A 27,240-nucleotide genomic window follows, 5' to 3' on the forward strand; every position below is an offset into this window, starting at 1 on the left:
ATAGTGTACATTTACCAAATTGTGAGTTTATTAACTACAAACACAATCACATCGAGCCGTGATGACTCAAAAGTAGTGACAGCCTCCGTTCCCTGTGTAGTAGCGTCCTCTTGTGGCACTGTTAATTCAATACAAACGTGTTTGTTAATGAAACAAGCCAAAGCTTCTCCCACAGCCCCATTTTAGAGAGACACGGCGTACCCCCATTACTCCTCCTGCAGGTGGCAGAGAGGACCGTGTAACGTCTTCAGCTTGATTTTGTTAGGAAGGGAAGAAATTAAGCTTTCCGGTGGTATATACACTGAACAAAAATATAAACCAAAAATATAAACGAAAAGTGTTGGTCCATGTTTCATGAAATGAAATAAATTATCCCAGAAATGTTCCATACACACGAAAAGCTTATTTCTCTCAAATGTTGTGCACACATTTGTTTACCTCCCAGTTAGTGAGCATTTCTCCTTTGCCAAGATAATCCATCCACCTGAAAGGTGACATGTCAAGAAGCTGATTAAACAGCATGATCATTACACAGGTGCACCTTGTGCTGGGGATAATAAAAGACCACTCTAAAATGTGTAGTTTTGTCACACAACACAATGCCAGAGATGTCTCAAGTTTTGAGAGTGTGCAAATGCTGACTGCGGGAATCTCCACCAGAGCTGTTGCCAGAGAATTGAATGTTAATTTCTCTACCATAAGCCACCTCCAACATCGTTTTAGAGAATTTGGCAGTACGTCCAACCGGCCTTACAACCGCAGACCATGTGTATGGCGTCGTGTGGGTGATGTCAACGTTGTGAATAGAGTGCCCCATGGTGGTGGCGGTGGGGTTATGGTATGGGCAGGCATAAGCTATGGACAACGAACACAATTGCATTTTATCGATGGCAATTTGAGTGCACAGAGATACCGTGACAAGATCCTGAGGCCCATTGTCGTGCCGTTCATCCGCCGCCATCACCTCATGTTTCAGCATGATAATGCACGGCTCCATGTCACAAGGATCTGTACACAATTCCTGGAAGCTGAAAATGTCCCAGTTCTTCCATGGCCTGCATACTCACCAGACATGTCACCCATTGAGCATGTTTGGGATGATCTGGATCGATGTGTACGACAGCGTGTTCCAGTGACCTGGAAAGTATATTTTTGCTGATGTAATTAAGGTCAAGTGTACATAACACTGAGCTAGGAAACAATGTAACAAAAGTATAATTTCGGATTTGAAAAATCCTCCCCACAGGCTCTGCATTTCATGAATCACAGTAGCAAGTAGTCCTGGTGCACTGTTCAATTATTTAGCCATTTAAACATTTATCTTTTGAAGAAAAGTCTGTTTTTGCCATAGCCCTCACTGGCTGTCATGCAATTTAAACGTGAGGTTGACCAATGTGTCGGACTCGACGAGAGTTGCTATCCATCGGAGCGCTGCGATTGGTTACCCAACATTCTGGGGCGGGGCATAGCAAAAGGTCCATTATACTGCTTTGTTTCTTTCCTTAATGTTTCTCTGACATGACCTTATTAATGCATACATCCCCTCAGTCAGTGTGTCTCATGGACATATAGTCCCTGCTGTCCTGTTCTCCTCTCTTGATCCCGTGTTCCTGTGGTACAGAGAGCAATCAGCAGTCTCTGCTTCACCAACACCAACTGCAGTTGGCGGGAAACCCTGGCTGAAAGACTGTTTGATTGCAGGGTTAGGGAGAGAAGCTTTGACTGAAAGACTGAATGGAGGAGGGTTAGGAAGAGAAGCATTGACAAAGACTGAATGGATGGTTAGGGAGAGAAGCTTTGACTGAAAGACAATGGAGGAGGGTTAGGAAGAGAAGCATTGACAAAGACTGAATGGATGGTTAGGGAGAGAAGCTGGGTCTGAAAGACTGCTTGAATGGAGGGTTAGGGAGAGAAGCTGGGTCTGAAAGACTGTTTGAATAGAGGGTTAGGGAGAGAAGCTGGGTCTGAAAGACTGCTTGAATGGAGGGTTAGGGAGAGAAGCTGGGTCTGAAAGACTGCTTGAATAGAGGGTTAGGGAGAGAAGCTGGGTCTGAAAGACTGCTTGAATAGAGGGTTAGGGAGAGAAGCTGGGTCTGAAAGACTGCTTGAATGGAGGGTTAGGGAGAGAAGCTGGGTCTGAAAGACTGCTTGAATAGAGGGTTAGGGAGAGAAGCTGGGTCTGAAAGACTGCTTGAATAGAGGGTTAGGGAGAGAAGCTGGGTCTGAAAGACTGCTTGAATAGAGGGTTAGGGAGAGAAGCTGGGTCTGAAAGACTGCTTGAATAGAGGGTTAGGGAGAGAAGCTGGGTCTGAAAGACTGTTTGAATGGAGGGTTAGGGAGAGAAGCTGGGTCTGAAAGACTGCTTGAATGGAAGGTTAGGGAGAGAAGCTGGGTCTGAAAGACTGCTTGAATAGAGGGTTAGGGAGAGAAGCTGGGTCTGAAAGACTGCTTGAATGGAGGGTTAGGGAGAGAAGCTGGGTCTGAAAGACTGCTTGAATAGAGGGTTAGGGAGAGAAGCTGTGAGCTTGGGACTGTTCTGCTCCCTCTAGTCTACCTCCCTCTGACTGGGCCAGCTGTGGGTGATGACAACATTATATTGTTGAAATGTAATTTGATCTCTTAACCTAATTGATTGCACCCAAATTGGACAATTACATTTATAGGATTCATATAATATTCAATAAATACAGTACCTTACATCTGATTTGGACCAAACCTTTTTTCTAAGAATGAGTAAGACATGAGGAATCCAAAGAAATGGTCAAAAGCCATCCACGGACCATGACATCATGCAATCTTTATTATCTTGTATCATATGTTCAGATGTAACTTAACTTAATAAATTCTACCACAGCGACCATGTTATTTTTGGGAAGCTTATTTGATTCTGAGTTCGGACACAAAAAGTTTGTATCAGAAAACTACATTATTTCACTCGCGCTTAAGCCTCGCAAGCAAATTGCAGAATTTGACGCCAGAACTGAAGCAAATCGTACCGTCTGGCCAGGTTGATATCAATATCTTAATTTGGTAACATCGCTCAGTGTGACGTAATAATCGTAAAAGACTGAATCCGAACGTACACAGTTGGAAGGCCTTTAACGGATAAAATATATGTAAAATGTATGCACGCATGACTAAGTCCCTTTAGATAAGTCCCCTGTAGCTCAATTGGTAGAGCATGGCGCTTGCAAAGCCAGGGCTGTGGGTTCGTTTCCCACGGGGGGCCAGTATGAAAATGTATGCACTCACTAACTGTAAGTCGCTCTGGATAAGAGCGTCTGCAAAAAAAAAAATGATAAAACCGTCTGCTAAATGGCATATACTACAATAAACGCTATGGAACTTCATAAAAAACATGTTTTCCCATCTAAATAAAACTATAGTATTATTACTATAGTAAGTACCTATAAAGTAACAGGGGTGACGACTTCATCTTAAACCATCCACTTGTGAAAGGGGGAATGGAAGCTAGGTGTGTGCAACAGGGAGGGGCAATTATTTATTTGTTTATTTGGATCCCCATTAGATTTTGCAGAAGCAGCAGCTACTCTTCCTGCGGTCCACAAACAACACAAAACATGACAAGTGACAAAACACTGGTACACTGATAGACAAGGACAGTCACACACATTTAAAATACTCAATATACAAACAATACAACTTACTGAACACAAGCTTCACAAAAAAAAATGTAAATTGTTACAATATTTCTAGCCTGTCTATCTATAGGTAACAGGGTTGACATGTTATGCTCGACGCGCTCAGTTTTCCACCACAAAATGGCCAAAAAGAGTAGAACCAGCTCACCTGCTTTTACACCATGATTTGACTTTTAGATGTTCAATGTTTCCTTTCAATAAATAAAAAAAAGACGTACACCATATTAAAACGAGAGTTCAGTTCATCTTAAAATGAGGGACAGGTTTTTTTGTAACCTTTCTTTTAATTTATTTTTATGAATCACTAAATCACATTAAATAGATAATAATCTTCAGAAATGACTTTGTTAAAGCAACACATTAACTAGGGCTTTACAATGATGGTGAAAACTTGTTGTGATTAATTGGGTTAAAATCTTCAGAGAAGATTGCTAAAGTTAAAAAATTATGCGTTGTGACAAGTCTTTATTGATATAAAAAATCAGATATAGTGAATTTTCCATGTGGGCACTTCAATTAATATAACAGGCTTTTAATATTTAATATTAATTTCTACTTAATTTATCAAAAGGACGCAAAAGGCTGATTTGGTTGAACGACCGAGATACAAACATATCCGTCTAGTTGCAATTTGAGAAAGGGTAGCTTATCTTCTCTCCCTCATTCTCAGGGGACTCCTTTACTCAATTCCGGTTTTGTGAGGAGAAGGAGTGGGAGATGGACTCATTGTCTATTGTATTTGTTGTGTGTCAGGCAGGGCCTTTTAATGTGTATCTGTCCTATCCTGTTTGTTCAGATATAAAGACACTGATCAGGTCTCTCTCTCTCTCTCTCTCTCTCTCTCTCTCTGTCTCTGTCTCTGTCTCTGTCTCTGTCTCTGTCTCTGTCTCTGTCTCTGTCTCTGTCTCTCTCTCTCTCTCTCTCTCTCTCTCTCTCTCTCTCTCTCTCTCTCTCTCTCTCTCTCTCTCTCTCTCTCTCTCTCTCTCTCTCTCTCTCTCTCTCTCTCTCTCTCTCTCTCTCTCTCTCTCTCTCTCTCTCTCTCTCTCTGTCTCTCTATCAATTTAAGGGCTTTATTGGCATGGGAAACGTATGTTAACATTGCCAAAGCAAGTGAAGTAGATAGTAAACAAAAGTGAAATAAACAATAAATATTAACAGTAAACATTACACTCAGAAGTTCCAAAAGAATAAAGACATTTCAAATGTCATTATGTCTATATACAGTGTTGTAACAATGTGCAAATAGTTAAAGTACAAATGGGAAAATAAATAAACATAAATATGGGTTGTATTTATAATGGTGTTTGTTCTTCACTAATTCTGCTCTGCATGCATTATTTGGTGTTTTTCGTTGTACACAGAGGATATTTTTGCAGAATTCTGCATGCAGAGTCTCAATTTGGTGTTTGTCCCATTTGTGAATTCTTGGTTGGTGAGTGGACCCCAGACCTCACAACCATAAAGGGCAATGGGTTCTATAACTGATTGAAGTATTTTTTGCCAGATCCTAATTGGTATGTCAAATGTTGTGTTCCTTTTGATGGCATAGAAGGCCCTTCTTGCCTTGTCTCTCAGATCGTTCACAGCTTTGTGGAAGTTACCTGTGGCGCTGATGTTTAGGCCGAGGTATGTATAGTTTTTTGTGTGCTCTAGGGCAACGGTGTCTAGATGGAATTTGTATTTGTGGTCCTGGCAACTGGAGGTTTTTTGGAACAGCATTATTTTTGTCTTACTGAGATTTACTGTCAGGGCCCAGGTCTCTCTCTCTCTCTCTCCCTGCCCCAATGCATAGTACCAACTGTAAAGTTTGGTGGAAGAGGAATAATTGTCTGGGGCTGTTTTTCATGGTTCGTGCTAGGCCCCTTAGTTCCAGTGAAGGGAAATCTTAACACTACACCATACAATGACATTCTAGATGATTCTGTGCTTCCAACTTTGTGGCAACAGTTTGGGGAATGCCCTTTCCTGTTTCAGCATGACAATGCCCCCGTGCACAAAGCGAAGTCCATACAGAAATGGTTTGTCGAGATCAGTGTGGAAGAACTTGACTGGCCTGCACAGAAGCCCTGACCTCAACCCCATCAAAAACCTTCGGGATGAATTGGAACGCCGACTACGAGCCAGGCCTAATCGCCCAACATCAGTGCCCGACCTCACTATTGCTCTTGTGGCTAAATGGAAGCAAGTCCCCTCAGCAATGTTCCAACATCTAGTGGAAAGCCTTCCCAGAAGAGAGGAGGCTGTTATAGCTGCAAAGGGGGGACCAACTCCATATTAATGCCCATGATTTTGGAATGAGATGTTCAATGAGCAGGTGTCCACATTCTTTTGGTCATGTAGTGTATCTAGACTGTATATAGTTGTATTGTCACACACCGGATAGGTGCAGTGAAATGTGTTGCTTTACAGGGTCAGCCATAGTAGTACATAATATGCCATTTAGCAGACGCTTTTATCCAAAGCGACTTACAGTCATGCGTGCATACATTTTTGTGTATGGGTGGTCCCGGGGATCGAACCCACTACCTTGGCGTTACAAGCGCCGTGCTCTACCCCCCTGGAGCACATTAGAGTGAAGTGCCTTGTCCTACCTGCCTCTAAGTCAGTCATACATCATATTTCTATTCCACTACTCCCCAGGCAAGGCATGGAGCGCTGCTTATCTGAAAGCTGTTTAGAAATGACAGACCATTATAAAAACTTAATTGATTTTTCATGATGGACAATCGTAAGATCGACTGTTGGACGAAGGCATTGTTGATTTTATGATAGCCAATTATAGAATTTACTTTTCACAAATGAATTGAGAGTTCTCTCCCTTCCCCCACTCCCATTTGACTGATTCGCATGTCAAAGTCCACGTTTTTTCTCCGTCTCACTAACCAACCAACCCTGGGTCGCTTGGCTTGATCGAGTGGCTGAAGGACTGGCGGCTGACTGGGGCTACAGACATGGGACTGTTAGCAGCACCAGAGCTCTGGGAGCGACCGACTGTTTAACTGTGCTTTGTACTTACTTATTCAAAGTCAAAGGATATGGTATTTCTATTGCTTTTGCCTTGTCAGACACTGAAATGGACACACACACACACGGCTTTACCCTCAGAAATGTTTCTGTAATAGGATGGATGTTAGTTGACAGCCCAGGGACAACAGAGATGGTTTTTTTAATTGCATTGGTTACTTTTATTCATCTCCATCCTGCTTCCTGCCTTCTCAGAAAGAAATGCAGTTCTTCAACGCTACTACATCCAAATGTTCATACAACAGCGGTTCACTGTTTCTCTCTGTCGTTACGTGTTCAATAAATCCTGAACGGTGTTTTTTCCTCAGTGAGTAATTTCTCATTTCTACTGTGGAAAGAAAAGGTGTACAGGCAGGCAAGGAGCAACCATTTACACAATGGTTACCTAGTTTTTATACAACAAAGTAAATGTTTTTTTTTACTGAAAAGCCATAAAACGATCACTACTGTAGCTAGGTAATTATGCTCTTAACTAATCCATAATCTAGAGCTCTAAGGGCATAGTTTCTCATATTAAGGCACATTGGCACTTGACACAACTATAATGGGCTTAAGCCTGACCCTTGAGGGACCCCTTTTTAAATTCCTCATCTCACCAAGCAAATCAGATTCAGACCAAGTTCAATAAAAGGTAGAATAAGTCTAATTTAATTAATTTAATTTCTAGTCAAGTTTCATCATTATCACCACCACAATTCACATTCTCGCACCAATCTTATTTTGGTACTCAGTTAATATCTGGGGTATTACTGTCTTCGGTATTAATATCATGGTTTGTGCATTATTTGTACATTCCATCACCCCTCAAGCTGTAACCTTACACATCAATGTCTCCACTCCACCGCACGACAAATTGTGCAACAGTTTTGGGGTTAAGCAAGTGAAAAGGGCAATGTGTCATCACAAATCAAATGAAAATAACCATTTGCGTTCAAAGAGCAAACGGGGTGTCATCAACAAGGTGTCACTGTGGCAGGTAACTTAATTTTTAGTAACAGGCAAAGGACTTTACTTTCAATATAAATCCAAATACCAAGTCCAATCATCGTCATCATCATCGTCTTCATCATCAGTCTCTCCCTCAGTAGTGGCTGGCCATTTCAATAGGTGGTACTGTATGATGGCTACAACGGCAGCAACAGAAGAGCTAAGTGGAGCTAGTTTTCAGGTTCCATTAAGGTTCAAGTGAGTTAGTCTTTCTCAGATACAGAGAGTGTCCTCTCTAACCAGAGAGTGTTGTTGTAGGGTAACTGGGTAGTGTTCTGGTGTCCTCTCTACCCAGAGAGTGTTGTAGGGTAACTGGGTAGTGTTCTGGTGTCCTCTCTACCCAGAGAGTGTTGTAGGGTAACTGGGTAGTGTTCTGGTGTCCTCTCTACCCAGAGAGTGTTGTAGGGTAACTGGGTAGTGTTCTGGTGTCCTCTCTACCCAGAGAGTGTTGTAGGGTAACTGGGTAGTGTTCTGGTGTCCTCTCTACCCAGAGAGTGTTGTAGGGTAACTGGGTAGTGTTCTGGTGTCCTCTCTACCCAGAGAGTGTTGTAGGGTAACTGGGTAGTGTTCTGGTGTCCTCTCTACCCAGAGAGTGTTGTTGTAGGGTAACTGGGTAGTGTTCTGGTGTCCTCTCTACCCAGAGAGTGTTGTAGGGTAACTGGGTAGTGTTCTGGTGTCCTCTCTACCCAGAGAGTGTTGTTGTAGGGTAACTGGGTAGTGTTCTGGTGTCCTCTCTACCCAGAGAGTGTTGTAGGGTAACTGGGTAGTGTTCTGGTGTCCTCTCTACACAGAGTGTTCTAGGGTAACTGGGTAGTGTTCTGGTGTCCTCTCTACACAGATAGGTTGTCTATCCATTAAAGGTAATTGAAGTGAGTAAGAAGTGTCTCAGATAGGGTGTAGGGTTGTGAGAAGACGTGTCTCTCAAATACAGATAGTTGTTTTAGGGTAGCTGGGTAATGTAGTGTTAGGTGTCCTCTCTACCCATGTAGGGTTGTAGGGTAGCTGGGTAATGTAGTGTTAGGTATCCTCTCTACCCAGGTAGGGATGTAGGGTAGCTGGGTAATGTAGTGTTAGGTGTCCTCTCTACCCAGGTAGGGATGTAGGGTAGCTGGGTAATGTAGTGTTAGGTGTCCTCTCTACCCAAGTAGGGTTGTAGGGTAGCTGGGTAATGTAGTGTTAGGTGTCCTCTCTACCCATGTAGGGATGTAGGGTAGCTGGGTAATGTAGTGTTAGGTGTCCTCTCTACCCAAGCAGGTCCTCATACTGCTTCCTGAAACAGTCCCCAGCAGGGAAGAAGTCCCAGCATCTCTCCTGGTACATCTTCCACACATACGACTCCTGTCGAGGGAGAGGGAAATACAGTACATTAAAGGGTTTCAGGAGTGAGAAGGTGTTTCAATGACCTGTGACCTGTGACCTGTTCGTATGATAAAGATAAGTGTTATTGTACGTACCTGACCAGTGTGTTCAGTCTCATCCTTGTTGATGAGGTACATCAGGAAGAAGCTGCACAAGGACAAAAGCAGTGTCAAAAGGTGGCCAGTTTGATCAAATATTAGCTCAGGCTTTCATCCAGAGCATCATTGGTAAAAGCACATCTAATTAAATTCAAACAAGACCCTTTTATGGCACAGCTCTGGTCGTATGTGCTTAAACAACGTCATCATGTCACTATGTACTCACAGGTAGTTGGCCAGGTTGTGCTCTTGTAAGGTGTGGGTCTCAAAGCCGTGGGGTGTCGTGTCAAAGTAGTCGTTTCCAATTCCACAGATGAAGCATTTAGTCTACAAGAGGATGGAATGTGTTAACCCAATCAGATACACTCCCCTCCCCTAACATATTAGCATTTATTCAACGGGATAAAATGTTCTGTTCTGAAGAATATGGAATCGTGTCAATGACTTAACAACAACAGAATAACATAGCTTATTCCTAACATTGATACAGTTGGTTCTAGGTGAGACCAAGTGAACTCTTACCTCCATATCCTCCTTCACCTGCTCCTGCTGGTCTCTCAGTTCCCCAAACGCATCAATAATCAAACCTGTAGTATTGAACAAGACAGCATTTTAACTTCACAATTATTACACAGGAAAGCCTAGTCCTCTCAGCTGTTGTTTTGAACACCAAGTAGCCTAGTACAGTGGTTCCCAGCCTGGGGTTCTAGTACCCCGGAGGTACCTAGCCTATCCACAGGGGGTATTTGGGAATGACAAAGCAATGTGATCGGGGGTACAGTAGATAACGCACCCTGAATGATGGCCAGGAGGATGACAATGACGAAGAAGAAGAAGGTGATGTCAAAGAGGATACGCCACAGCTCGTAGGGGTCTCCCGCCGGGTCCTCCAGCTCATCACCGATACCACCGCCGGCCCTCACCCCCGCGTACAGGTGGAACAGATAGCACTGAGGAGGAGATACAGGTGGAACAGATAGCACTGAGAAGGATATACAGGTGGAACAGATAGCACTGAGGAGGAGATACAGGGGGAACAGATAGCACTGAGGAGGAGATACAGGTGGAACAGATAGCACTGAGGAGGATATACAGGTGGAACAGATAGCACTGAGGAGGAGATACAGGTGGAACAGATAGCACTGAGGAGGAGATACAGGGGGAACAGATAGCACTGAGGAGGATATAGAGGTGGAACAGATAGCACTGAGGAGGAGATACAGGTGGAACAGATAGCACTGAGGAGGAGATACAGGTGGAACAGATAGCACTGAGGAGGATATAGAGGTGGAACAGATAGCACTGAGGAGGAGATACAGGTGGAACAGATAGCACTGAGGAGGAGGTACAGGTGGAACAGATAGCACTGAGGAGGATATACAGGTGGAACAGATAGCACTGAGAAGGATATACAGGTGGAACAGATAGCACTGAGAAGGAGATACAGGTGGAACAGATAGCACTGAGGAGGAGATACAGGTGGAACAGATAGCACTGAGAAGGATATACAGGTGGAACAGATAGCACTGAGAATGATATACAGGTGGAACAGATAGCACTGAGGAGGAGATACAGCAGTATTGGATCCCATCCTACAACATGTTCTGTGATTTGTAGAATGAACTCTATTAGTGGGTTATCTTAAAGACTTAATGTGTGAAGGATGTGTATGACTAACTGATACATACTACGACAGTATCAATACTAGTGTGTTGAGTCATCTACTAGCAGTGAGTAGAGGTGTGTGTGTGTGCATAGACTTACAGTCATCATGTCGTCACACTTCATGTCAGGTGCGTCCTCCTCCTCGCTCTTGTTGTAGAACTTCCTGAAGAAGTTGAAGGCCACTACGGTGTAGAGATACACCACCACCGCCAACAGCCCCACAGTCAGCACCAACTGGAGAGAGGACATTCATATTCAGTGTTCTCTACATACAGAATTGTAAAGCGTGCTGAGCAGGGGTTGGAACCGGTTCGAGGAACGGAAACAGAACCGGGATAGAAAGTGATCTCTAGTGTTCCGGAACAGAACCGTTATTTTCAAATCTTGAGAACCGATTAGTAATATTATTTTTAGTTCCCAAAATATTCCTATTTGTCTAGTATATAATTCTGTAATTTGGTTAAGCTATAATGCTAGTAATAGTCTAAACACATTCCAATTCACGTCATGATGTTCAGCACTTCAAGACAATTTCCCTCCTTGTCCACTCGCTCTCTCGCGCCTGCACTTAACAGACCAATCTAATATATAAACAACTATCTTACCTGTTCCCGAAGCAAGCTGCTCTATCGTCGCTCATTTATGGAGTAAATTAATGAGCTAAAAGGTAAAAACGATGTTGATTTCACAGGTTAAAAAAAATGAACGAAAGGGAACTATATGAACCATTACTTGTTTTTGTTTCGAACCGTTTCAGAACTTTATTTTATGGTTGGAACACAGGAATGGAACCCCAAAAAATGGAATGGAACAATAGTAAAATAATGAAGGTTCCAACCCTGGTGTTGAGGCCTGCGTAAAATAAACTTTAAATAAACAAGACTTGACTTGACTAGACTAGACTAGAGTGAGTATATCAACCTTAACAAGCAACCAGACCTGGGTCAAATTCAAATGTCAAATACTTTAACACTTTAAAATACACTGAACAAAAACATAAAAACGCAACATGCAACAATTTCTAAGATTCTACTGAGTTACAGTTCATATAAAGGAAATCAGTCAATTGAAATAAATTAATTAGGCCCTAATCTATGGATTTCACATGACTGGGAATGCAGATATGCATCTGTTGGTCACAGACTCACAGGCACCTTTGAAAAAAGGTAGGGGTGTGGATCAGAAAACCAGTCAGTATCTGGTGTGACCACCATTTGCCTCATACTGTGCGACACATCTCCTTCACATAGAGTTGATCAGGCTGTTGATTGTGGCCTGTGGAATGTTGTCCCACTCCTCTTCAATGGCTGTGCAAAGTTACTGGATATTGGCAGGAACTGGAACACGCTGTCGTACACGTTGATCCAGAGCATCCCAAACATGCTCAACGGGTGACATGTCTGGTGAGCTTGCAGGCCATGCAAGAACTGGGACATTTTCAGCTTCCAGGAATTGTGAACAGATCCTTGCGACATGGGGCCATACATTATCATGTTGAAACATGACGTGATGGCAGCGGATGAATGGTACGACAATGGGCCTCAGGATCTCGTCACCGTATCTCTGTGCATTCAAATTGCCATCAATAAAATGCAATTGTGTTAGATGTCCGTAGCTTATGCCTGCTCATACCATAACCCCACCGCCACCATGGGGCACTCTGTTCACAACGTTGACATCAGCAAACAGCTACCCACACGACGCCATACACCTGGTCTGCGGTTGTGAGGCCGGTTGGACCTACTGCCAAATTCTCTATAACGACGTTGGAGAGCTTATGGTTGAGAAATGAACATTCAATTCTCTGGCAACAGCTCTGGTGGACATTCCTGTAGTCAGCATGCCAATTGCACGCTCCATCAACTTGAGACATCTGTGGCATTGTGTTGTGTGACAAAACTGCACATTTTAGAGTGGCCTTTTATTGTCCCCAGCACAAGGTGCACCTGTGTAATGACCATGCTGTTTAATCAGCTTCTTGATATGCCACACCTGTCAGGTGGATGGATTATCTTGGCGAAGGAGAAATGTTCACTAAAAGGGATGTAAACACATTTGTGCACAACATTTGAGAAATACGCTTTTATTTTTTATTTCAGCTCATGAAACATGGGACCAACACTTTACATGTTGCGTTTATATTTTTGTTCAGTGTATGAGATGTGCTTGATTTAGCTGAGTTTTTTTGAAAGCGCAGGTATTTTACATGTATTTGACCCAGATCTGAAAGCACCCAATTGCCCCATGTGTCTGTCTGGGAGGTTCTTCTATGCTTCTCGTCACTAAGGTGAAGTAACCGCTTTCCCCATGTGTTTTTCAGATCACCGCAGATAAGTGAGAGGAGGTGACTTTAGACTACTGGGATATCCCCCCTGATCTACAGTCTAGTGGTTCAAACGTCTGTGATGGCCTTCTGACGGTGCCTGGTGGTTATTATTGCCACATGCCTGTTTTCCGTTGTGAGTGACGGAGGACAGGATGGTCCTCAGGGTCTTGAAGCCCATGGCGATGTCCAGAAGATGGGCGGCGAAGAAGAAGTTGTTGTAGTGACCCAGGATGGACATGGTGGCGTACCAGATCAGGTACAGGAACGACTGCAATGACAAGAACAAGGAAAAGTCAAGCTCAGTTCGTCACTTAATCAGTCTAAAAATCAACTTGAAATCCCTAGTCCTTTCACCTTTGTGCTTGCCATTTTTGTAAGGGACTGGATAGGTGTAAGCGATATGGTGATGGCTCCAGCTATCCTTCTGATGGCCTCAGGGTGGTACTGCTTACACCTATCCAGAGCCTTATTGCCAGCCACAAACACTGAAAGGGGAGGGGCTGGGTTGACCGTTTGGCTTTATTGAGGGATGCCACGTGTAGCTCAGTTGGTAGAGCATGGCGCTTGCAATGCCAGGGTTGTGGGTTCGATTCCCACAGGGGGGCCAGTATGAAAAATGTATGCACTCACTTAACTGTAAGTCGCTCTGGATAAGAGCGTCTGCTAAAATGTAAATGTAAAATGTAAACACTTACGTTGTCAGTCAGCACCACTCCCATTTTCCAGATGTGGTACTTGGTGTCGATAGAGCTCAACCTGTCATTGGGAAACAGACAGAGGTTTCTTAGCTGGGAAACAGACAGAGGTTTCTTAGCGTTCAATTAAACTGAGGTACCCCCACATTCACGTTACAGTATCATCATGTATTTTACTGTGTTCATATGAGAGGATTCCTTTCTCACCAGCGGTTAACTAAACTGAGGTAATATGTTTATCACTATATTCATTAGCTACATGTTTATTACCGATCCATCAGCCAGCATTCACATTATTATGAGTTTTGTTAAGATGATATGAGAAGAGTGGACGTCTCACCAGGATACAAGAGAAGCCGCCTCCACCACGGTCTCCTGAGTAGGGTCGAAGTCCAGAGCACTCTTGTCCAGACCCAGCAGCTCAGCTATCCGCTCAGCTCCATACAGGTCTCCATATTTATTAATGACCTATAGACAGAACAGACAAATACAGGTCTCCATATTTATTAATGACCTATAGACAGAACAGACAAATACAGGTCTCCATATTTATTAATGACCTATAGACAGAACAGACAAATACAGGTCTCCATATTTATTAATGACCTATAGACAGAACAGACAAATACAGGTCTCCATATTTATTAATGACCTATAGACAGAACAGACAAATACAGGTCTCCATATTTATTAATGACCTATAGACAGAACAGACAAATACAGGTCTCCATATTTATTAATGACCTATAGACAGAACAGACAAATACAGGTCTCCATATTTATTAATGACCTATAGACAGAACAGACAAATACAGGTCTCCATATTTATTAATGACCTATAGACAGAACAGACAAATACAGGTCTCCATATTTATTAATGACCTATAGACAGAACAGACAAATACAGGTCTCCATATTTATTAATGACCTATAGACAGAACAGACAAATACAGGTTTCCATATTTATTAATTACCTATAGACAGACAAATACAGGTCTCCATACTAATTAATGACCTATAGACAGACAAATGCAGGTCTCCATACTAATTAATTACCTATAGACAGAGACAAATACAGGGAAAGACATATGGTTTGGGTTTATAAGATTGTTGTATTAAACTGTCATTATACTGTATAGTACTAGTGTAGAATTCTGTGTGAATAAAACATTTTGTGTTGTGTATTTTCCATTAGTTCTGAAATCCCACGTACCTTCCGTTTGATAAACTTGTCCCAGTAATTACTGGGGAAGGACCTTGAGAAAAATAAGAAGGAAATAGTAGTTCAATGCCTCTATAATTCTATTAGGAACTTTCATCTGAAGCTGGTGACTTTTTCAACAGACTTTTTCATATGAGTGTACACAGTGGTTGACTTGGGCAGGAGCTTACGAGAACTGAATACCGGCACCTCAAATGTTCTACTGCTTGAGTTCCTGCACCTCTTATAGAATATTAGCTCAAAAGTATTGTGGAGCTCCTTCACCTAAATATAAACAGGATCGGCACCCAAAATGAATACCGGAACCTGTTTCAGTCAAAGTCAGGCACTGAGTGTACAAGCTGGCTGGTGTTCCTCTGTGGTATGACTCACGGGGTGTTGATGACGAGGCGGTCCCACTGTCCTGTGATGTCATCGTCTGCCGGCTGCTCTGTGATGTAGAGACCTTCAAACTCCAACAGCCTGGCGATCCCCTTCTCTCTCTTAAACACCACCAGAGGCACCTGGGAGGGAAACGGAGAGAGGGCGTGAGAAGAGAAACATTGATGATAAAGATCATTTGAATAGAATGACAGACCGAGATAAACAGGTAGGTACTGTAGGCAGACAGACACACATAAATATGTTGTGAAATGATGTGATCAGTTGCTGATTGACTGATAGATGTATTAAATGATTGTAATCACCTTGAGGAAGTAGTATCCCACCAAACAGAGGATAGAGAGAGCGGTGTGGAATATAGCCAGGAAACACAGAGATGGGGCCATGTAGCCTGTACTCTCCTCCAGAACAAAGTACTCCTCTCCATCTTCCTCCTCAGAACTAGTCCAGGAGTCATCCTCATCAGACTCACCAGTCACCTGAGGGCAGACGATCCACAGAGAAGTTTTTATTTTATTTCTATGGCAAACTGCACAATGGTCAAACCGCAGCAAACACACAACCACCTCACAACGTTGTCTCAAAGTTGACTGCAAGTGGCCAGGTCGTTCAACATTGACGTCAAAAATTTGACATCTTTCCATGTACTGAGGACTTAGGGAAATGCCTTAAAAACCGGCCACTAGGGGCAACAGTGAGCACTATTACTATCCAGTAGGCTTTTTGCTAGGATGTTGTGGTGGATAGGCGTAATCCCATGACTCTGGATCAGAAGGTTGTGCGTTCGATCCCAGTTGTGGACACTTTTTTTTTTATTGTGTACTTAACCCTATCCCAAACCTTAACCCTTACCTTAACCATTCAGAATGAGCCTAAACGTAATCCTTAACTTCAGAATTTGACGTTTGGAGAAATGGAAGGATACAGAGCAGCAGGAGAAACAAAAACACTTCAAATGTTGACGTTTGGAGAACGTGGATGAACGTCTAATTCTGCAGTGAGACTGTGAGACCTTGTTGCATACAAGAGCCTGGTTATTGGCAATAATAATAATATGCCATTTAGCAGACGCTTTTATCCAAAGTGACTTACAGTCATGTGTGCATACATTTTCACGTATGGGTGGTCCCGGGGGTCGAACCCACTACCCTGGCATTACAAGCGCCATGCTCTACCAATTGAGATACAGAGGACCACAAGAACTGTCACCGTATGGTGTGAAAGAAAACACTTCCTCATCTCTCCATCAAGGCAATCATTATTTGCATCTTGTAGAAGAGAGAGTAAGAAAGGTCATAATAAATAATAAATTACCCTGTAGAACAGTAGAATGAAGTTGATGGCAAACGCCACAAACAGAGCCAGGAAACGCATGTTGTAGAAGTTGCGAGCCAGCGTGTTCTGCAAACACATAGAACAATGAAAGTTAGACATTTTAGTCATGATAATATGTCGCGGTCTTCTGATGTGAGCGTGACTGCAAAGACGACGACCTGGAAGGTCACTATTGACAGCAGTGCAGGGGCAGAATAACAACGTCTGTGTTTGAGAGCATCAATTCTGATCAGTCACTGATCACCGACTAAACAAACTGACTGATCTTCAAATAATAAGCAGTTATTTAGGGTGCAAAGTGATTTGCAGATCAATCAGTCTGCAGTCGCCAACTGCAATATAATTATAATAATAAATATTTAATTTGTAGAGCGATTTCCGCGCTCAATACGCATAAATGCAGTCGATCTTGAACAAGCACAATGTCTGATGTATTACCAGCATCTTTGTCTGGTAGACCTCCAGCCCAGCCAAGAAGCTGGAAAAGAAGGAAGTAGGAGCATCCTTTGATTGGCCGTTTCTAGACTTCGGGGTGGGCTTCTCCTGAGCCACGTCCTCTTTAGGCTCCTCCTCCTTGGCCTTGTCTTCCTTCTCCTTCTTCTCTGTGCTGTGAGAACACAAGATGACCGCCGATCTGTTATCGATCTGACACCAGCACATAGCTCTGACACCTCTTAGAGAGCTGAAACCCCAGCACAACACAACACACACAGCACACACAGTCTTTCATTTCATTATCAAATCAAATCCAATTGTATTTGTCACATGTGCCGAATACAACAGGTGTAAACCTTACAGTGAAATGCTTGCTTACAAGCCCTTAACCAACAATGCAGTTTTAAGAAAAATACCTTGCCTGGTCCGTGAGTTTTGGTGGGCGGCCCTCTCTTGGCAGGTTTGTTGTGGTGCCATATTCTTTCCATTTTTTAATAATAGATTTAATGGTGCTCCCTGGGATGTTCAAAGTTTTGGATATTTTTTTATAACCCAACCCTGATCTATACTTCTCCACAACTTTGTCCCTGACCTGTTTGGAGAGAGCTTGGTCTTCATGGTGCCGCTTGCTTGGTGGTGCCCCTTGCTTAGTGGTGTTGCAGACTCTGGGGTCTTTTAGAACAGGTGTATATATACTGAGATCATGTGGCACTTAGATTGCACACAGGTGGACTTTATTTAACAAATTATGTGACTTCTGAAGGTAATTGGTCGCACCATATCTTATTTAGGGGCTTCATAGCAAAGTGGGTGAATACATATACACGCACCAGTTTTCCGTTATTTATTTTGTAGAATTTTTTGTAAAAAATTATTTTTTTCATTTCACTTCACCAATTTGGACTATTTTGTGTATGTCCATTACGTGAAATCCAAATAGAAATCCATTTAAATTACAGGTTGTAATGCAACAAAATTGGTTAAAATGCCAAGGGGGATGAATACTTTTGCAAGGCACTGTACTGGGCCGTACGCACTACCCTCTTTAGTGCCTTGCGATCGGAGGCCGAGCAGTTGCCATGCCAGGCAGTGATGCAACCAGTCAGGATGCTCTCGATGGTGCAGCTGTAGAACTTTTTGAGGATCTGAGGACCCATGCCAAATCTTTTTAGTCTCCTGAGGGGGAATAGGCTTTGTCGTGCCCTATTCACTACTGTCTTGGTGTGTTTGGACCATGATAGTTCGTTGGTGATGTGGACACCAAGGAACTTGAAGCTCTCAACCTGCTCCACTACAGCCCCGTCGATGAGAATGGGGGCGTGCTCGGTCCTCCTTTTCCTGTAGTCCACAATTATCTCCTTTGTCTTGATCACGTTGAGGGAGAGGTTGTTGTCCTGGCACCACACAGCCAGGTCTATGACCTCCTCCCTATAGGCTGTCTCATCGTTGTCGGTGATCAGGCTTACCACTGTTGTGTCGTCGGCAAACTTAATGATGTTGTTGGAGTTGTGCCTGGCCATGCAGTCATGGGTGAACAGGGAGTACAGGAGGAGACTGAGCACGCACCCCTGTTGAGGATCAGCATGGCAGATGTGTTGTTACCTACGCTTACCACCTGGGGGCGGCTCGTCAGGAAGTCCAGGATCTAGTTTCAGAGGGAGGTGTTTAGTCCCAGGGTCCTTAGCTTAGTGATGAGCTTTGAGGGCACTATGGTGTTGAATGCTGAGCTGTAGTCAATGAATAGCATTCTCACGTAGGTGTTCCTTTTGTCCAGGTGGGAAAGGGCAGTGTGGAGTGCAATAGAGATTGTGGATCTGTTGGGGCGGTATGCAAATTGGAGTGGGTCTAGGGTTTCTGGGATAATTATGTTGATGTGAGCCATGACCAGCCTTTCAAAGCACTTCATGACTACAGACGTGAGTGCTACGGGTCTGTAGTCATTTAGGCAGGTTAACTTGGTGTTCTTGTGCACAGGGACTATGGTGGTCTGCTTGAAACATGTTGGTATTACAGACTCAGTCAGGGACAGGTTGAAAATGTCAGTGAAGACACTTGGAAGTTGGTCAGCGCATGCTCGGAGTACACGTCCTGGTAATCCATCTGGCCCCGCGGCCTTGTGAATGTTGACCTGTTTAAAGGTCTTACTCACATTGGCTACAGAGAGCGTGATCACACAGTCGTCCGGAACAGCTGATGCTCTCATGCATGCTTCAGTGTTCCTTGCATCGAAGTCACTGGGCAGCTTGCGGCTGTGCTTCACTTTGTAGTCTGTAATAGTTTGCAAGCCCTGCCACATCCGACGAGCGTCAGAGCCGGTGTAGTACGATTCAATCTTAGTCCTGTATTGACGCTTTGCCTGTTTGATGGTTAGTCGGAGGTCATAGCGGGATTTCTGATAAGCATCCGGGTTAGAGACCCGCTCCTTGAAAGCGGCAGCTCTACCCTTTAGCTCAGTGTGAATGTTGCCTGTAATCCATGGCTTCTGGTTGGGGTATGTACGTACGGTCACTGTGGGGCCGACGTCATTGATGCACTTATTGATGAAGCCAGTGACTGATGTGGTGTACTCCTTAATGCCATCGGAAGAATCCTGGAACATATTCCAGTCTGTGCTAGCAAAACAGTCCTGTAGCTTAGCATCTGCGTCATCTGACCACTTCTTTATTGACCGAGTCACTGGTGCTTCCTGCTTTAGTTTTCGCTTGTAAGCAGGAATCAGGAGGATAGAATTATGGTCAGATTTGCCAAATGGAGGGTGAGGGAGAGCTTTGTACGCGTCTCTGTGTGTGGAGTAAAGGTGGTCTAGAGTTTTTTTCCCTCTTGTTGCACATGTAACATGCTGGTAGAAATGAGGTAAAACGGATTCAAGTGTCCCTGCATTAAAGTCCCCGGCCACTAGGAGCGCCGCCTCTGGATGAGCGTTTTCCTGTTTGCTTATGGCCGAAGGCTCATTGAGTGCGGTCTTAGTGCCAGCATCGGTTTGTGGTGGTAAATAGACAGCTATGAAAAATATAGATGAAAACTCTCTTGGTAAATATTGTGGTCTACAGCTTTGTGGTCTACAGCTTTGTGGTCTACAGCTTATCAAATATTGTGGTCTAGAGCTTACTCTACCTCAGGCGAGCAAAACCTTGAGACATCCTTAATATTAGATGTTGTGCACCAGCTGTTGTTTACAAATATACACAGACCGCCACACCTTGTCTTACCGGAGGTGGCTGTTCCATCTTCCCTATGCAGCGTAAACCCCACCAGCTGTATGTTATCCATGTCGTCGTTCAGCCACGACTCGGTGAAACGTAAGATATTACAGTTTTTAATGTCCCGTTGGTAGGATATTCGTTATCGTAGCTTGTCTATTTTGCTATCAAATGATTGTACATTGGCTAATAGGACTGATGGTAGAGGCAGATTACCCACTCGCCGTCAGATCCTTACAAGGCACCCCGACCTACGTCCCCGATAACTCCATCTCTTTCTCTTGCGAATGACGGGAATTTGGGCCTTGTCGGGTGTCTAAAGTAAATCCTTTGCGTCTGACTCATTAAATATTTTTATTTCGTCCAGTACGAGGTGAGTAAAACGCTGTCCTGATATCCAGAATCTCTTTTCAGTCATAAGAGATGGTGGCAGAAAGATTATGTACAAAATAAGTTACAAATAACACAAAAAAACACACACAATAGCACAATTGGTTAGGAGCCCGTAAAACAGCAGCCATCTCCTCTGGCGCCATTATCTATTATCTATTCCCATTTTAAGAAATAATGAGCATTTAAGATCAAACTCTTATTTAAAATAACAAACTGTCAAGATGCGAGCAAACGAGCACAGGATTTTAATAGATGTTTTAAATACACTTTAAATAAAGTTGATTGAATTTAGATTTTAACAAGCCCTCCATGTTACATAGCTTAAGTAAACATACACACAGACAGAGATTAATAAATAAATGGCCTTTTTAATATAGACTACTCACTCTGCTTTCTCTGGTTCCGACTCTTTGGTTTCAGTAACAGCCTTCTGCATGAGACAGACAACAGAAGGTTAGAGAGGTTCAGCCTTCTCCATGAGACAGACAACAGAAGGTTACAGAGGTTCAGCCTTCTACATGAGACAGACAACAGAAGGTTAGAGAGGTTCAGCCTTCTACATGAGACAGACAACAGAAGGTTAGAGAGGTTCAGCCTTCTACATGAGACAGACAACAGAAGGTTAGAGAGGTTCAGCCTTCTGCATGAGACAGACAACAGAAGGTTAAAGAGGTTCAGCCTTCTACAGTGAGGGAAAAAAGTATTTGATCCCCTGCTGATTTTGTACGTTTGCCCACTGACAAAGAAATGATCAGTCTATAATTTTAATGGTAGGTTTACTTGAACAGTGAGAGACAGAATAACAACAAAAAAATCCAGAAAAACGCATGTCAAAAATGTTATAAATTGATTTGCATTTTAATGAGGGAAATAAGTATTTGACCCTCTCTCAATCAGAAAGATTTTTGTCAATATCCCTTGGCCTGGGGCTCCATGCAAGATCTCACCTCGTGGAGTTGCAATGATCATGAGAACGGTGAGGAATCAGCCCAGAACTACACTGGAGGATCTTGTCAATAATCTCAAGGCAGCTGGGACCATAGTCACCAAGAAAACAATTGGTAACACACTACGCCGTGAAGGACTGAAATCCTGCAGCGCCCGCAAGGTCCCCTTGCTCAAGAAAGCACATATACAGGGCCGTCTGAAGTTTGTCAATGAACATCTGAATGATTCAGAGGAGAACTGGGTGAAAGTGTTGTGGTCAGATGAGACCAAAATGGAGCTCTTTGGCATCAACTCAACTCGCCGTGTTTGGAAGAGGAGGAATGCTGCCTATGACCCCAAGAACACCATCCCCACCGTCAAACATGGAGGTGGAAACATTATGCTTTGGGGGTGTTTTATCTGCTAAGGGGACAGGACAACTTCACCGCATCAAAGGGACGATGGACGGGGCCATGTACCGTCAGATCTTGGGTGAGAACCTCCTTCCCTCAGCCAGGGCATTGAAAATGGGTAGTGGATGGGTATTCCAGCATGACAATGACCCAAAACACACGGCCAAGGCAACAAGGGAGTGGCTCAAGAAGAAGCACATTAAGGTCCTGGAGTGGCCTAGCCAGTCTCCAGACCTTAATCCCATAGAAAATCTGTGGAGGGAGCTGAAGGTTTGAGTTGCCAAACGTCAGCCTTGAAACCTTAATGACTTGGAGAAGATCTGCAAAGAGGAGTGGAACAAAATCCCTCCTGAGATGTGTGCAAACCTGGTGGCCAACTACAAGAAACGTCTGACCTCTATGATTGCCAACAAGGGTTTTGCCACCAAGTACTAAGTCATGTTTTGCAGAGGGGTCAAATACTTATTTCCCTCATTAAAATGCAAATCAATTTATAAAATTTTTGACATGCGTTTTTCTGGATTTTGTTGTTGTTATTCTGTCTCTCACTGTTCAAATAAACCTACCATTAAAATTATAGACTGATCATTTATTTGTCAGTGGGCAAACGTACAAAATCAGCAGGGGATCAAATACTTTTTTCCCTCACTGTACATGACACAGGCAGAAGGTTACAGAGTTTCAACCTTCTGCATGAGACAGACAACAGAAGGTTAGAGGTTCAGCATTCTACATGAGACAGACAACAGATGGTTAAAGAGGTTCAGCCTTCTGCATGAGACAGACAACAGAAAGTTACAGAGGTTCAGCCTTCTGCATGAGACAGACAACAGAAGGTTAGAAAGGATACTTATTGAGACATCATCCATGTGAAACAAGCCCGGACCTACTGAGAACTAGTAGGCTATACTGAAGCCATCGAAAATCAACATTGTATATGATATCTTCCTGTTATGTAAAGTGTTATAAGCTGCTCAAGCCATTGTATTTCATTTCTTCTTTTTGTCCTAAGGTTTAACAGATACAGATTGCTCACCTTCTTCTCCACAGTGGCGGAGGTCTCAGCGGTCAGATTCTCAGAGACGTCTCCCAGTCCAGGATCTACATGTTTCAACCCTTCCCCTTTCTTTGGTGTCGGATTAATCATCTCCATCAAGATGTCCTGCTCTGCCTTGTCCGACGGTTTGATGGCCTGGTGTGTCCCGCCCGACACAGAATCACCAACCTCGGCCTTCTCCATCTCCAACACGTCGCCGTGGATACCAAACTGGGTGGGGTCGGGCATGTTGCCCAAGATGTCTGTCACCTTCATGTTCTTGGCTCCTTCAAATCAAATCAAACTTTATTTAAAGTGCATTTAAAAACATCACAACACACTTAAGAGTAGCCAAAAAACAATAACATGAAAGAGATAAAAGAACCAAAATAGGCAATAAAAGAGATGAATAATTCAAAGAAAATAAAAAGATCCCACCTTCGACGAGCCCGCCTCCGAACATGGATGACCAGATGAGGTGGAAGAATCCGAAGATGAGGCTGTAGATCCCCTTGAAGAACCCTGTGAAGAGCATCCATAAGAAGGAGAAGAACCCAATGATCATCTCCTTCATGCTCAGCTTCTTGAACTTCTTGTACTGCTTCTTGAGGCTCTTGAAGGTCAGCATCTGTCTGAAGCTGGAGATCTTCTTCTTGGCGGAGACGCAGGCCATGGTGAAAGCCGAGGAAACCATCTCACTATTCCCCTCTTCCTCGGCAAGCTCTTCTAACAAGTTGTGCACCTCCTCCTCGTCCTCCTCCGGGCGCTCCACCACGACGGGCTCCGAGATCTGAGACGCCAGCTGCATCTCAAAGATTGTGTCCTCGCAGAAGTTCACAAACATCTCCATCTTCTCGCTTTCTCCCCCCTCGTTGACCACGTCAAAGATGAACTGTCTCTTGGACTCTTTGACCTGTGGCTTCTCCCATTGCGTACGACTGGACTCGCTGATCTCAAAGTAGACCCTCTCGATGCGCTTCCCTCCGCCCATGATCTCGATGCGGCCCAGGTACGGTTCAAAGTAGTTCAGCACGCTCTCGGCCGGTTCCAGGAAGGTGGCCAGACGGGGGTCGTGAGGCATGTGCTCAGAGAGGTTGGTGAGCAGCACGGCTACGTTGAAGCCGATGTCTTTGGCCGGCTCGTGGAACCGCTCCACAAACTCCTCGTAGTTGAACATGTCGTTTTCGTCGGCCTCGGTACAGGAGAGCAGGAACTCGATCTCCGACTGGGTATACTGCTTCTGGTTCTCCATGGACTTCTGGAAATCTTTCTTAGAGATGAGCCCCTTGTTCTCGGGGTCGTACTCCTTGAAGTTGTCAGAGGTGGTCAGGTCCTTGATCTTGAGGAACATGTCGAAGAACTTGAGGATCATCTCTACGTTGCTGGAGGACTCCACCAGAGTATCTACCATCTGCTTCCCTATCGTTCCATTAACCACGTTGCCTAGGAGACATCACATATGACTGGGAATCAATGGAATGTTGCATTTGCATTCTTACTTACTTAATAAATTACAAACGTACTTATTTAGTTACTTACCTACTACTTACTTACTTAAAAATTTACTTTACTTACAAATTACTTACTCTTACTTTCTTACTTGTTCATATTCACATAAACTTGTATTATGTGGATAACTACAGTATGTACCATTACTGATATGTGTAAGTCATTGACTATATGGTGTAAATATATACGTTCAAACAAATGCTCCTGTGGTGACGGTAACCCACCACGTCTTAAATGAGTCCTATTAGTGTTAGAGTGAATCTGTAGGTTCTTACCCTCCAGCAGTGACAGCATCATCACCACCATGTCCTGCTGAAGATCCATCAACTCCTTCAACAGCTCAATCTGACACGAGTCCTAAGGAGCACCAACCGTTGGAAGAATTGCATTAATATTATATTATGATTAACTTATTAGTATGAATTATTATTTATTAATTTGTATTTATTAGCACTTAATAATACAATTAATTAATAATTAATAATACAATGTATTTATAAAGCACTTTTCATGATTTTACAATCTCAAAACTGCGTACAATTCAAGTTGCACGCATTAAAAAACACACAACCAAAAACCAAAACAAAGACTAGCATTGAACACAGATTAATTTCACAATCTATGTTAGATGGATTTTACAGGCCTAATCTAGGAAGACAGCACCCATATTCCAGGGGACGACAGAACAGAAAGCTCAATCTACTATCGAGCGCAACTATCACTGCCGGCCAGAATAGAATACAATATAGATTAGAATAGATTTTTACGAAAACAATCAAACCAACCAACCAGCAGACCGTATCACTGAGACGTGTCGAGTTCTAAACAGTGTCACACTAGTCAGAGAACACTAGCCCAAAGCAGACTAAGTGGTGGTTAAGATCCTTTACATGGTAATGTCCTTAAACGGTTGACTGTTTAACTGTGTTTATAGTTAGTGTGGTAAAGCTCCTGCTGAAACTGCCCTTTATTGCAGGATATAGGCACCGATACATACCTTTTTTAAATGTTAATTTAAACCTTCATTTACCAGATAAACATTTCGCTACACCCGCAATAAACATCTGCTAAATATGTGTATGTGACCAATACAATTTAATTGGATAAGTAAACCTTAACCTTAATTTACCAGGCAAGTTGACTGAGAACATATTCTCATTTACAGCAATGAACAGGGGAAAAGTCGCTTTTCATCTAATGACCTGCTTATTGAGGTTGAGGATGTTTGGTGCGGTACTGTGTGGGTGAATCCTCTACTCTTTAAGAGCAGTAGTAAGTAAGCATTGAGCTACAACGGCCCCCAGGGCAGGAGCCTGTCTCCTGTTTCTGTAGCGTGAAGGCAGCTTGATGTACAAGTACTGGCTAGTCTATTGACATGTGAGTGATTTTTCTATGATCAGTGTGTGATTGGAGAGACGATGGAGACGACAGTGAGCGTTGACTGACAGGAAGCTGATGGACCCTGCTTCCTATGGATAGACACCTCCAGGATAACGGGGTAGCTCGCGGGGCGCTGGACCGGGCCAGCTGGACCGGGCCAGTAGTTTACTGTTTTGTTTTGCTCCCTTTTACTGGAATGGTTGGTGCAGCAGTGAGGAAGGACAACTGGTTACCTGGGACAGCTTCATCTGCATGTTGGCAAACACATGCAGGAATCCCACCACCGCATCCCACAGTCTGCTGTGGGCCAGACTCTGCTGGTTCCCAATACATGGGCCCTGGGATGGGGAGATGGAGGGGAGAGAGAGGGGAGAGAGAGGGGAGAGAGAGGGGAGATGGAGGGGAGAGAGAGGGGAGAGAGAGGGGAGAGAGAGGGGAGATGGAGGGGAGATGGAGGGGAGAGAGAGGGGAGAGAGAGGGGAGATGGAGGGGAGAGGGAGGGGAGAGAGAGAGGAGAGGAAGGGGAGAGATGGAGACAATAATCAAGTAAGAAGGGGGGGACACAACATTTGAGTGAATGTTTATAAAGATCACACCAATAACAACATGTTAGTAAGTGTCATAAAATCTAAATATCACGTTTGGGATGAAAGAGTGAATATAGGCTACATGTAGAAACCCATCAAAAACAGAAGGAGCCAGGTCTTACCTGGATGTACTCAGTGAGTGAGTTGAAGATCTGCTTTGCGACAGATAAGGCTTTGGAGAAGTTGACCTGCCCTGCCTCGTCGATAATGTCTTTCCCAGAGTAATACCAATAGAAGTCACTGATAGATTCCTACAGAGAAGGATTACTATGTCAGTGTGTTGGTGAAACCACGTCACATTCTCCTAATTGTGAGTGGTAGTGTGTGTGTGTGGGGGGCAAAATATCTGAATGTGTGTTTATAAAGATGGTTTATGTCGTGAGGACAAAATACCCAAATGTGTGTGTGTGTGTGTGTGTGTGTGTGTGTGTGTGTGTCTGTGTGTGTCTGTGTGTTTCACCTGAAGGCGTAGCAGGTAGTCCACTGTGCTGATGATAATGTTGACTGTCAACGTGTTTCCTGTTTGTGTTCTCAGGAAGTTTTGGAAATCTGTGAAGAACACATTTTTGACATTGGGATAATGTGGTTAATTTGATAATGTGGTTA

The 27,240-nt window shown here is 43.5% G+C and overlaps 1 protein-coding gene across 3 annotated transcripts in view; it reads right to left on the reverse strand.

Moving 5' to 3' along the window:
• Positions 1-7,327: 7,327 nt before the first annotated feature.
• Positions 7,328-27,240, reverse strand: part of LOC121552358 (ryanodine receptor 3-like) — a 279,469-nt gene continuing 259,556 nt past the window's right edge. Inside the window, exons 90-111 of one of the 3 annotated variants that reach the window (XM_045211236.1) lie at positions 27,095-27,183; positions 26,757-26,885; positions 26,281-26,385; positions 24,943-25,024; positions 23,597-24,601; positions 23,159-23,445; positions 21,169-21,212; positions 17,193-17,361; positions 16,734-16,820; positions 15,725-15,898; positions 15,411-15,541; positions 15,030-15,072; positions 14,157-14,284; positions 13,817-13,877; positions 13,243-13,389; positions 10,895-11,029; positions 9,924-10,080; positions 9,653-9,717; positions 9,357-9,457; positions 9,128-9,179; positions 8,920-9,011; positions 7,328-8,813 (exon numbers count right to left, since the gene is read on the reverse strand). In XM_045211236.1, coding sequence (XP_045067171.1) covers positions 8,810-8,813; positions 8,920-9,011; positions 9,128-9,179; positions 9,357-9,457; positions 9,653-9,717; positions 9,924-10,080; positions 10,895-11,029; positions 13,243-13,389; positions 13,817-13,877; positions 14,157-14,284; positions 15,030-15,072; positions 15,411-15,541; positions 15,725-15,898; positions 16,734-16,820; positions 17,193-17,361; positions 21,169-21,212; positions 23,159-23,445; positions 23,597-24,601; positions 24,943-25,024; positions 26,281-26,385; positions 26,757-26,885; positions 27,095-27,183 — 3,287 coding nt within the window. In that variant the 3' untranslated portion in view covers positions 7,328-8,809. Of the gene's footprint in view, positions 9,012-9,127; positions 9,180-9,356; positions 9,458-9,652; positions 9,718-9,923; positions 10,081-10,894; positions 11,030-13,242; positions 13,390-13,816; positions 13,878-14,156; positions 14,285-14,319; positions 14,745-15,029; positions 15,073-15,410; positions 15,542-15,724; positions 15,899-16,733; positions 16,821-17,192; positions 17,362-21,168; positions 21,213-23,158; positions 23,446-23,596; positions 24,602-24,942; positions 25,025-26,280; positions 26,386-26,756; positions 26,886-27,094; positions 27,184-27,240 lie in introns of those variants that run through there. The other 2 variants (XM_045211237.1, XM_045211238.1) reach the window with 2 other exon arrangements.

This window comes from Coregonus clupeaformis, chromosome 36, assembly GCF_020615455.1.
Source record: "Coregonus clupeaformis isolate EN_2021a chromosome 36, ASM2061545v1, whole genome shotgun sequence".
Classification (NCBI taxonomy): Eukaryota; Metazoa; Chordata; class Actinopteri; order Salmoniformes; family Salmonidae; genus Coregonus; species Coregonus clupeaformis.